Source organism: Alosa alosa, chromosome 4 (genome assembly GCF_017589495.1).
Source record: "Alosa alosa isolate M-15738 ecotype Scorff River chromosome 4, AALO_Geno_1.1, whole genome shotgun sequence".
In the NCBI taxonomy this organism is placed as follows: domain Eukaryota; kingdom Metazoa; phylum Chordata; class Actinopteri; order Clupeiformes; family Clupeidae; genus Alosa; species Alosa alosa.
Window position 1 is genome coordinate 34,866,188 of NC_063192.1, and position 12,500 is coordinate 34,878,687.

Sequence of the window (12,500 nt, forward strand, 5' to 3'; positions counted from 1 at the left end):
GGTGGGAAGTTTGGTGTTCAGAAACAGCTGTGTCCACAACAGCCACTCATTCACACACAATGGACTTTCCGAGAAACTAAATAAAGGTATACTACTACTACTACTACTACTACTGGAACTTGCTATTTTCGACCAAATAAGACCACCGCGTGTCCTACTACAGTGGTTTAGCAAGGACGCAGCTAACTTTTGTAGAAACACACTGTGTGTGTGTGTGTGTGTGTGTGTGTGTGTGTGTGTGTGTGTGTGTGTGTGTCTCACCTCCTGTCAAAGGCAGAGCTGAGAATTGTTCCATCTGGGCCCTTGTCTATGACGCTGACGAAGATCTGATCACGCTGGATAACGTGTGGGTTCTCCAGACTCACAGGGAACGGACTACAGAGGAGAGACATGAGACAAACACACACACACACACACACACACACACACAGAGGAGATACATGAGACAAATTTACATACACACACACACAGAGAGGAGAGACATGAGACAAATTCACATTCACACACACACACACACACACACAGAGGAGAGACATGAGACAAATTCACACACACACACACACACACACACACACACACACACACACACACAGAGGAGAGACATGAGACAAATTTACATACACACACACAGAGGAGAGACATGAGACAAATTTACTTACACACACACACACACACACACACAGAGGAGATACATGAGACAAATTACACACACACACACACACACACACACAGAGAGACATGAGACAAATGTACATACATACACACACACACACACACAGAGGAGAGACATGAGACAATTTTACTTACACACACACACACACACACACAAACACACAGAGGAGATACATGAGACAAATTTACTTACACACACACAACACACACACACAGAGGAGAGGCATGAGACAAATTCACATTCACACACACACACACAACACACACACACAGAGGAGATACATGAGACAAATGTACATACACACACACACAGAGGACAGACATGAGACAAATTTACTTACACACACACACACACAAGCAAGACAAGAGGAAAACACACACACACCAACAGTTGAGGTCAGTTCATAAGAAACATAAAACGTGTGTGTGTGTTGGATAGGGGCTGTGTACAGTATGTGTGTGTGTGTGTGTGTGTTGGGATAGGGGCTGTGTACAGTATGTGTGTGTGTGTGTGTGTGTGTGTGTGTGTGTGTTGATAGGGGCTGTGTACAGTAGAGCCCGACCGATTTATCGGCCGATATTAGGCATTTTCCAAACTATCGGTATCGGCAATTATAATGGCCGATAAATGAATATTTTAAAAATAAAATAAAAACGGACGAATCACCCTTCAGCCATGTCATGAGTGTTGGCGTTGTATGGTTTGTCCACCAGAAGGCACTCTACACCGTCCCTGCTGGCAACACTGTGTATAACGCCGCCACACATCCTGCAACCTGCTGATCCAGCCAGAGTCGGGCAGAGAGAACCAGTTATCCCGAAAGTGAGATCATCAGTGAAGTGTGTTCATGGTGATTTGGTCACGAGACATACATTGCTTGAATAACAATTAAAAGAACATCCCCATCAGTTCTCTTAACTCAAATAAGCATGACAAAATTCGGAAAACAATGTCCAGTTTTGCTGCTGTTAAATAAGCCGAGTGTGAAGCCGAAATAGCTAGTAATTACGCTTACGCTGTTACAGTGTAGTTGACTGTCTGTCCTTTTAACTTTTGACAATGTGACTGAAGATGTATTTCTTTAATAGCTGACAGTTATAGCAATGAGACGTCATCATCTCCCCAGCCTGTTATTTTGAAAGCCGCATGTTTTACAATTTGCAGTATGACGTTATCCATTGCTAAATTATGGCTCATCATAGACTAGCTAACCACAAAGCTAGCTAATGCCATGAATATCAGTGGAAGACCGCTAACGTTAACATTAATGAGCTTTGAAACCACAACGATCTTATTCTGCCTAAATAAAGTAATGATTACTGTATTTATAACTAGTATATCTGTAGTTAAAGTCCCTGCATTGTAAAATGTAAGTTAGACGTGCGAGGAGTGAACATTTAGACATAGAGAAAAAGTATCAAACGTAGCTTGTGCATAAAAGTTAGCTTTTCTATTACACGTGTGTGAAATCCAATGATGCCAAGTGTGCGTTTCAGACTGTCGTTCAGCCGCAGCATTAACGAGTTACATAATGGATTTAGATCTCTAAATAGTAGGTTTTAGAAGGCAGGCAGCAACTGATTGAAAATGGTTTGATGTAGCTTAATGGAAATCATTTTAAAAGTGCAGGTAAAGGGATAAGCAAGCTGACATTGCAATTATAAGGTAGCTTATAAGGCAATAGGGACTAATTATTACACACACACTCAAACATTTAGGAATGACCTTTATCTTGTTTAATTATAATACAAATGATGATGATAGTAATAATGTCATCATTATTTTTTGTAATTATTAAGTCTTAGTTCAAAGTTATATTTATGAAGCTTACCAAGTCTTTTTAATACTGGTAACTTTGATTTGGTTGTTGTTGTTATTGTGTTTTTGTTCAAAAAGACTACGCTTCATATCTTAAGTTTCTATTTTATACATTTTATTTATCAGAACTTTAATATATTTCGATGTTCCACTGTGACAATATTATTTAAAAATAAACAAGTTTGTTTTTAAAATGCATTATCATATTATTTTAGTCAATACTCATAAATAACTACAAATAGCTAATGTTGGAAAATCTGTTAATGTTTTGTTGCGCGTTTCTGAAGAAAATAAATATATATCGGCCGAAATTTGGTCTCTGCATTTATCCCAATCCGTGAATTAGTGAAACACACTGCACACAGTGACCACACAGTGAGGTGAAGCACACACTAATCCCGGCGCAGTGAGCTGCCTGCAACAACAGCGGCGCTTGGGGAGCAGTGAGGGGTTAGGTGCCTTGCTCAAGGGCACTTCAGCCGTGCCTACTGGTCGGGGTTCGAACCGGCAACCCTTCTGTTATAAGTCCGAAGCGCTAACCTGTAGGCCATGGCTGCCCCATGTGTGTGTTGGATAGGGGCTGTGTACAGTATGTGTGTGTGTTGGATAGGGGCTGTGTACAGTATGTGTGTGTGTGTGTGTGTGTGTGTGTGTGTGTGTGGATAGGGGCTGTGTACAGTATGTGTGTGTGTGTGTGTGTGTGTTGGATAGGGGCTGTGTACAGTATGAGTATGTGTGTGTGTGTGTGTGTGTGTGTGTGTGTGTGTGTGTGTGTTGTTGGATAGGGGCTGTGTACAGTATGTGTGTGTGTGTGTGTGTGTGTGTGTGTGTGTGTGTTGGATAGGGGCTGTGTACAGTATGTGTGTGTGTGTGTGTGTGTGTGTGTTGGATAGGGGCTGTGTACAGTATGTGTGTGTGTGTGTGTGTGTGTTTGGATAGGGGCTGTGTACAGTATGTGTCTAGCATGTGCTCCTTAATTCTAGTAAAGAAGAGGAAGCAAGTGTTCCATTAGCACATTTATGTAACTGACCCGACTACGGTTACCACACGCATAATACGAGGCAAGAGCTTACCAGTCTACAGGAAGTGCTTACCAGTCTTACGCACTGGAAGGGATTCCCCCCGCTCACCCCAGCTGTGAGTCAGACAGGGAAGTAACTGCACACACGTGCACACACACACACACACACATGCACACACACACGTGCACACACAGGGTTGTGCAAAAGTCACTGCATGTGTGACATAGAAATTGTCGAAGTCACAGAGCATAAGCAAAACATGGACTCGAGCACGTTCTAACAGAGATGGGGACTCAAGCATGTTCTAACAGAGATGGGGACTCGAGCACGTTCTAACAGATGGGGACTCGAGCACGTTCTAACAGAGATAGGGACGCAAGCACGTTCTAACAGAGATGGGGACTCGAGCACGTTCTAACAGAGATGGGGACTCGAGCACGTTCTAACAGAGATGGGGACACAAGCACGTTCTAACAGGGTCATTCCACGTCAATTCAACCAGGGCCCACGCACTTAGGTCTCAAAAAATTCTGAAAAAATTACCAGGTGTACCTATGTTACCCAGGAGACACACTGTAAAATGACTCTTACGTAAGATCAATACTTTCCAAACATATTGATGTCAAAGGGGCATTTTGCCCATGTTCAGGGTGGAAAATAAAAAAGAAAGATTTGCATAAGACAAGTCAAATTGGTGTTTTCAAAAAGAAGGGATCATGGAGAATAAAGAAAAACATATTTAAAAAAATCGCTTGTATATTCCCACAAGGTGTTTGGGTGCTCTGAAAATGATAACCAAAATGATTTTTCAGACTTGTGAGGTCTGCTGTTCAGACCCTGAAGGGATTTGTTTTCTGTTCATTGCTTTTTGTGAAAGTGTTTCTACTTATCTCAGTAAGGAAAATAAATCAAGAGCCTATGTTGAGTACAAATATGTCTTCTGAAGGCTTAAGCAGAGCCCAGCCAAAAACTCCAATAAAATTGTAATCAAATTTGAGGGACAGCTATGACCATGCAGGATTATCCAGACCAAACGTGACGATTTTGCTACATACTATTCCTACTTATGTACCAACATGCAAAATTTGAGCCTCCTACATGGTTTAGTTCTTGCGCAGTGGGCTTGTGAACTTTGACAAAAAAAAGAGGCCGAACAAAATCGACACCCCCTGCCCCTGTAAAACTGGCTGTATCATGGAAAGTATTGATCTTACATAAGAGTAATTTTACAGTGTGTGTCCTGGGTAACATAGGTACACCTGGTAATTTTTTGAGACCTAAGTGTGTGGGCCCTGGTTGAACTGATGTGGAATGACCCAACAGAGATAGGGACTCGAGCACGTTCTAACAGAGATGGGGACTCGAGCATGTTCTAACAGAGATGGGGACACGAGCACGTTCTAACAGAGATGGGGACTCGAGCACGTTCTAACAGAGATGGGGACACGAGCACGTTCTAACAGAGATGGGGACTCGAGCACGTTCTAACAGAGATGGGGACTCGAGCACGTTCTAACAGAGCACGTTCTAACAGAGATGGGGACTCGAGCACGTTCTAACAGAGCACGTTCTAACAGTCCCACTTAGGTCACAAATACAGTGACTTTAGACTTATCTTGCAACTCCACCTTAAAAGACTTCAACAGGTGAACAACCTGTATTTCATGCAATTATTGCTATTTTATTTTATCTACATTTATTCATGTATTTCTATTTGATTTCATTGGTGCATATATATACATATATATATATATATATATATATATATATATATAAAATATAATATATATATATATATATATATATATAAGCTATGGACGCTTTAGCGTCCTGACCACAACGTAACACATTCGCTATGGACGCTGCATTCGACCTGACCGCTATGGACGCGCGTACCTGACCACAACGTAACACATTCGCTATGGACGCGCGTACCTGACCGCTATGGACGCGCGTACCTGACCACAACGTAACACATTCGCTATGGACGCGCGTACCTGACCGCTATGGACGCGCGTACCTGACCACAATTTAATTTCCCCCTGTGGGACAATAAATTTCCCCCTGTGGGATACTAAACTTGACACTCACAGATCAAAAAATGCATTGACCATGGCGACAAGTGCTCCTGGAGTTGTCCCTTTTATCGTTAGTTTCAGTTAAAATAACTTTGTGCACAGTGGAAATAAGCTAACATTATTATTAAGCTAGCTAATAATAACAGCTACACGCATGGTGTGTGGAACCAGGATAAATTATGCCGGTTCAACAACTTTTAATTTCAAAATGCACCCAGATAGATCAGTCACTTACTAAGGTGAAATAGACATTAAACTTAGCTTATTGTCACAGGTAACAAGCTAAGCCTCACAAATTGTTGTGCTAATGCTGGGAACAGACAGATTTTTTATTCCTCTTTATAGCTGGCCATATGATGTGATAGACTTGGTCCGAGGGGCTAGAGGAATATGTTAAGTAGCAGAAGATTAGACTATACAATGTCCTAAGTTGGAGACCCAGTATAAGTTCTGGATGTAAACAAAATTAAGCTAGCTCCAGCGTGAGTGATATTTTTCCTGTCACAAGTTCACATCCATTCTTGGCTGCCAACATTTCATTTCAGAAAGATTCAGATAACTAACATGATATAAATGTTGCAGTAATAGAACACTACACACCAGTTGTATCACGCAGATTGTATAAGTGGCACGCAAAATAAACGATTGGAAAAATAATATTGAAACAGAGTTGTGTTTCTTCAGGTTGCATTGCAGTAGACCCCATAATGTTATCCTACAACTGGTTTTGATAATGTCCTGTATGGATGGTAGCTACAGGACATGCTGTTAATTCATAATATTTAACAATACAGTTAGGAACAGATCAAGATGGCCAGAGACTTGAGACTTGACTTGGACTTCCAAAAAATGACTTGTGAACATTTCTGCTTACTAATCACTCAAACATGACACCAGTCTGAAGTCGAACTACCACCTCCACCTGTCTCTCGTAGTTGAGAAGCAAAATCTCCCGAAGTCTAACTTCCCAAATCTAAAATCTAGCTACACTAAGAAAACTGCAAAGATCAAGAACAGAAAAAGGCAAAACGAACAGAACTTTGCACTTTCAGGCAAAAACAGACAGTATCAGGGCTGATACATGACAAAACCCTAGACAGAAACATGTGACACAACTCAAGATAAGACTTGTGACTAAAATGTAACATTATGTTGTAATACCATGACTTGGCCCAAAACAGTGTCAAATCCCCTGACTTTCCATGTCTGGAATTGTTTTAAATTCTCTGACCTGTGGGAAGCCTGCACTCATTAGGCAGTCACTCTTCCACTCACGTCTAGTCCATCTTCCTAAAATCTGCCACGCATTAGGCCGTCACTGTCTAGTCTATCTCCTTATCTTATCTTATCTTATCTTAGCTGAAGCATTATGCGCAGAACGCTCACCTGGTGGCTGCCGTGCATCACCCAGGTGGGTGCTACACATTGGTGGTGGTTAGTGAGGTCCCCCCATCCATGTGAAGCACTTTGAGTGTCGAGGAAAGCGCTGTAGAAATGCAGGCTGCTGTTGTTGTTGTTGTTGTTGTTGTTATCTTCCTAATAGGTGCCACGGATCTCTGAACCATGAGATTAGCATTTAAAGCTAATCTCTGGGTAAATGGGATTAAAACAACGTCTTGTAGTAACGAAGGTAAATGGGATTAAAGCAACGACTGGTAATAACGAAGGTAAATGGGATTAAAGCAACAACTGGTAGTAACAAAGGTAAATGGGATTAAAGCAACGACTGGTAATAACAAAGGTAAATGGGATTAAAGCAACGACTGCTAATAACGAAGGTAAATGGGATTAAAACAACGTCTTGTAGTAACGAAGGTAAATGGGATTAAAGCAACGACTGGTAATAACGAAGGTAAATGGGATTAAAGCAATTTTGCAGCTGTGGGGACGGTACAAAACTCGGCTATAAACATTGTGTATGCACTTGCGGTGATGGCCTAGTAATGTGAATCACGTACTATAACCAAATAAAGTAAAGGAGATTTGCACCAAATAAAGGCTGTGTTGTGGGTTGTGTTTCTACACTATGTTAGCACAAAACAAAAGCCAGAAACCAAGTAGGCTAAGCGTTTTCTCCGTGGGGCTATATAAACTGCTATATAAAGATCTAGAGGAAATACTGCATACTTTTCCTAATATGAGTTGTGGAAGTGGTTTAGATTTAACATGAAACACCAATTTGTGCATAAAAATGTCTGAAAGGTGCATTTTGTTAACCTGACTCTCGCCAGATGAATTTTGTTCCGCTTTAGCTCCGCCTAGCTTCACTCACATCCATCTGGGACCTCTTCCATTGTGAGTGATTTCTGCAACCGGATTTTATGGTACAGCCAATCAGGGCGAGGGGCGGAGTTTCATAGATGTGACATAGCGTAGAAGCGACTGTGAGACTTATCAGCGCCACGGGTTGGCTTCCACGTGAATGGTTGAAGTAGCGCAGCGCCAATAGATGACGGACAAGTGGCTTATTCAATCATATACAAGGATTTTTTTTTGATTAGGCCCAGCCTTCTGAAGCAACACTCCAATGGATTGGTCCCAGATGGATGAGTGGAGCTAGGTGAACGAATCCATCTTTGGCGAGTCCATAGTATATAGTATATAGATAACAGGTTGAAAGATGCATTTTGTGATGTGGTCAACTTTCCTGTCCATAGTATATAGTATATAGATAACAATGACTGAAAGATGCATTTTGTGATGTGGTCAACTTTCCTGTCCATAGTATATAGTATATAGATAGCAATGACTGAAAGATGCATTTTGTGATGTGGTCAACTTTCCTGTCCATAGTATATAGTATATAGATAACAATGACTGAAAGATGCATTTTGTGATGTGGTCAACTTTCCTGTCCATAGTATATAGTATATAGATAAAAATGACTGAAAAGATGCATTTTGTGATGTGGTCAACTTTCCTGTCCATAGTATATAGTATATAGATAACCTGTCCATAGTATATAGTATATAGATAACAATGACTGAAAGATGCATTTTGTGATGTGGTCAACTTTCCTGTCCATAGTATATAGTATATAGATAACAATGACTGAAAGATGCATTTTGTGATGTGGTCAACTTTCCTGTCCATAGTATATAGTATATAGATAAAAATGACTGAAAGATGCATTTTGTGATGTGGTCAACTTTCCTGTCCATGTATATAGTATATAGATAGCAATGACTGAAAGATGCATTTTGTGATGTGGTCAACTCGTCCATAGTATATAGTATATAGATAAAAAATGACTGAAAATGCATGACTGAAAGATGATTTTTTTGTGGTGGGTCAACTTTCCTGTCCATAGTATATAGTATATAGATAATGCATTTTGTGATGTGGTCAACTTTCCCTGTCCATAGTATATAGTATATAGATAAAAAATGACTTTTTTGTGATGTGTGTCCTGTTCCATAGTATATAGTATATAGATAAAATGACTGGAAAAGATGTGATGTGGTCAACTTTGTCCATAGTATATAGTATATAGATAAAAAATGACTGAAAGATCATTTTGTGATGTGGCAACTTTCCCATAGTCCTGAAAGATGCATTTTGTGATGTGGTCAACTATAGTATATAGTATATAGATAAAAAACACTGAAAGATGCATTTTGTGATGTGGGTCAACTTTCCTGTCCATAGTATATAGTATATAGATAGCAATGACTGAAAGATGCATTTTGTGATGACTGAAAGTGATGCATTTTGTGATGCGGGTCAACATTTTGTGATGGTCAACTTTCCTGTCCATAGTATATATAGTATATGTGATAGCAATGACTGAAAGATGCATTGTCAACTTTCCTGTCCATAGTATATAGTATATAGATAGCAATGACTGAAAGATGCATTTGTGATGTGGTCAACTTTCCTGTCCATAGTATATAGTATATAGATAAAAATGACTGAAAAGATGCATTTTGTGATGTGGTGGTCAATCCTCCTGTCCATAGTATATAGTATATAGATAACAATGACTGAAAGATGCATTTTGTGATGTGGTCAACTTTCCTGTCCATAGTATATGGTATATAGATAAAAATGACTGAAAGATGCATTTTGTGATGTGTCAACTTTTCCTGTCCATAGTATATAGTATATAGATAGCAATGACTGAAAGATGCATTTTGTGATGTGGTCAACTTTCCTGTCCATAGTATATAGTATATAGATAGCAATGACTGAAAGATGCATTTTGTGCCAAGACATTGTATTTTTAGCGTTCTTTTTTCCAGTTGTCAAGGTAACCCTAAGTCTTGCGATTAATAATAACATATAATGTTGGAATATTATGACATATTTAGGGTACAAAGGACTGTGTGTGAAAAATATCAAGCACACACCCTGATTGTGAAACTACCATACACAAACATGTCTGTTCGTGTGGAAAAACATCATACACTAACATCACTCTGCACACACACACCCCCACACACCAAATACCAGCAACAATGCAAGTCCAAAGAGCAAGCACAGGCCACCAGAAAAACCCTCAATAACCCTGATTCACTAAACGTCACCAACCCAGAAGAAGCTACGGGGCGAGAGTAATATCAGAGATCAGAGAATGACCTGAACTGACCCCTACTAAAGCAAACACAGCAGAGGTGTGTGTGTGTGTGTGTCTGTGTGCATGTATGTGTAAGTGGTGTGAGTGTTAGAGTGTGTGTGTGTGTGTGTTTTGTGTGTGAGTGTGTGTGAGTGGTGTGTGTGTGGGTGTGAGTGTGAGTAAGTGAGTGGTGTGAGTGGTGTGAGTGTTAGAGTGTGTGTGTGTGTGTGTGTTTTGTGTGTGTGTGTGTGTGAGAGTGGTGTGTGAGTTGTGTGTGTGGGTGTGAGTGTGAGTGTGTGTGTGTGAGTGGTGTGTGTATGTGTGTGTGTGAGAGGGGTGTAAGTGTGTGTGAGTGGTGTGTGTGTGTGTGTTTTGTGTGGGTGTGAGTGTGTGTAAAGTGTGTGTGTGGTTTGTGTGGGTGTGAGTGTGAGTGTGTGTAAGTGTGTGTGTATGGTGTGTGTGTGTGAGTGGTTAAGTGTGTGTGAGTGGTTAAGTGTGTGTGAGTGGTTAAGTGTGTGTGAGTGGTGTGTGTGTGTGTGTGTGTCTGCGAGCATGTTTGTGTAAGTGGTGTGTGAGTGGTTAAGTGTGTGTGAGTGGTTGGGGTGTGTGTGTGTGTGTGTGTGTGTGTGTGTGTGTGTGTGTGTGTGTGTGTGTGTGTGTGTGTGTGTGTGTGTGTGTGTGTGTGTGTGTGAGTGGTTAAGTGTGTGTGAGTGGTGTGTGTGTGTGTGTGTCTTACATCTGCATCTCTGCGGTGAATGAGGACAGGGGGGAGAGGGTGCCGCTGGTGAGGATGATGGAGCGCACGCCCTGCTGCACCAACTCCTGCATGCTGAAGCCCGGAGAGAAACACCAGTAGCTCAGCACGTTCCCTACACACACACACACACACACACCATATGAATAACACACACATCGCACCATATGAATAACACACACACACACACACACATGCACCATATGAATAACACACACACCATATAAATAACACACACACCATATGAATAACACACACATGAAAACAAAGTATACACACACACACATATCTAGATGGCTAACAACTTCCTTCAGTTAAATGATAACAAAACTGTTATTAAAAAAGTTATTGTTTTTGGGCCTTCAAAATCCAAAAGTCTAGACTATTGGTGCCACGGCTTCAGATGGTCCAAAAGTCATCCATGCAGTCATAACCTCCCGTCTAGACTATTGGTGGCACGGCTTCAGATGGTCCAAAAGTCATCCATGCCGTCATAACCTCCCGTCTAGACTATTGGTGGCACGGCTTCAGATGGTCCAAAAGTCATCCATGCCGTCATAACCTCCCGTCTAGACTATTGGTGGCACGGCTTCAGATGGTCCAAAAGTCATCCATGCAGTCATAACCTCCCGTCTAGACTACTGTAACTCTCTCTACTTTGGTCTCTCTCTGACACTGGTGGCACGGCTGTAGTAGAAATCTCCAACATTCATTTTAATCATCAGCCCCAGCCTGTGATCATGCTAAACCCTTTGTCGACCAAACTGCTCGTGATCTTTGTCAATCAAATGCTCACATGACCCATTGCTACTTAGACGCTCGTGAGAACCACATGGAGACACATGATGACAATTAAATCATTTGATGATTATGCGTCCTTTCCTCTTGACACAATCAAAGAGGAAGAGCTACGCTTTAAATGCAGAGGGAAGACACGGCTCACAGAGGTTCAGTTGGCCACTGCCATAAGCGGTGCTCTGAGCTTGTAGTTCTAACACCATTGTTAACCAATAAATGTTTCCCCATGTTTTCAGTTTTCAAAGCTGCCTCTGTCTGCTTGCGCTCAATTTGTCTTACGACACGGCTTCAGATAGTCCAACCTGCAACAGCTAGGCTGCTCATCAACACAAAAAAGCGTGAACATATTACATATTCACGCTTTTTTGAAAACATATTTTAAAAAAACACATTACACCTGTCCTAGCCTTCTTGCACCGGCTTCCAGTCCAGTCAAGGACACAGTTTAAAATACTGCTGTTGGTCTTTAAGGCTCTTCATGGCCTGGCCCCCAGCTACATAGCTGATATCATTCATCCCCATGTAGCCCCCAGGTGCCTCAGATCCTCCAGTCAAGGTCTCCTCCATGTACCACAGTCCCGGCTTAAGCAAAAAGGGGACAAGAGCCTTCTCTGTTGCTGGCCCTCAGCCGTGGAACCAACTGCCACCTGACATCAGAAATGCCCCTTCAATCACATTATTCAAAATCAGGCTCAAAACGCATTCTTAGCAAATGCACTATGTACAGCACTTTGGTCAGTGCGAGCTGTGGTTAAATGTGCTCTAAAAATAAACTTTACTTACTTATAAGTACACACACACA

The 12,500-nt window shown here is 41.3% G+C and overlaps 1 protein-coding gene across 1 annotated transcript in view; it reads right to left on the minus strand.

The window, feature by feature from the left end:
• The window catches only part of rtel1 (regulator of telomere elongation helicase 1), a gene marked incomplete at its 3' end in the record, with an annotated part of 34,004 nt that overhangs the window by 1,377 nt on the left and 20,127 nt on the right, over positions 1-12,500 (minus strand). The window contains 2 exon segments of the mRNA XM_048241411.1: positions 262-375; positions 10,883-11,015. Of these exon segments, the coding sequence (XP_048097368.1) occupies positions 262-375; positions 10,883-11,015 (247 nt within the window).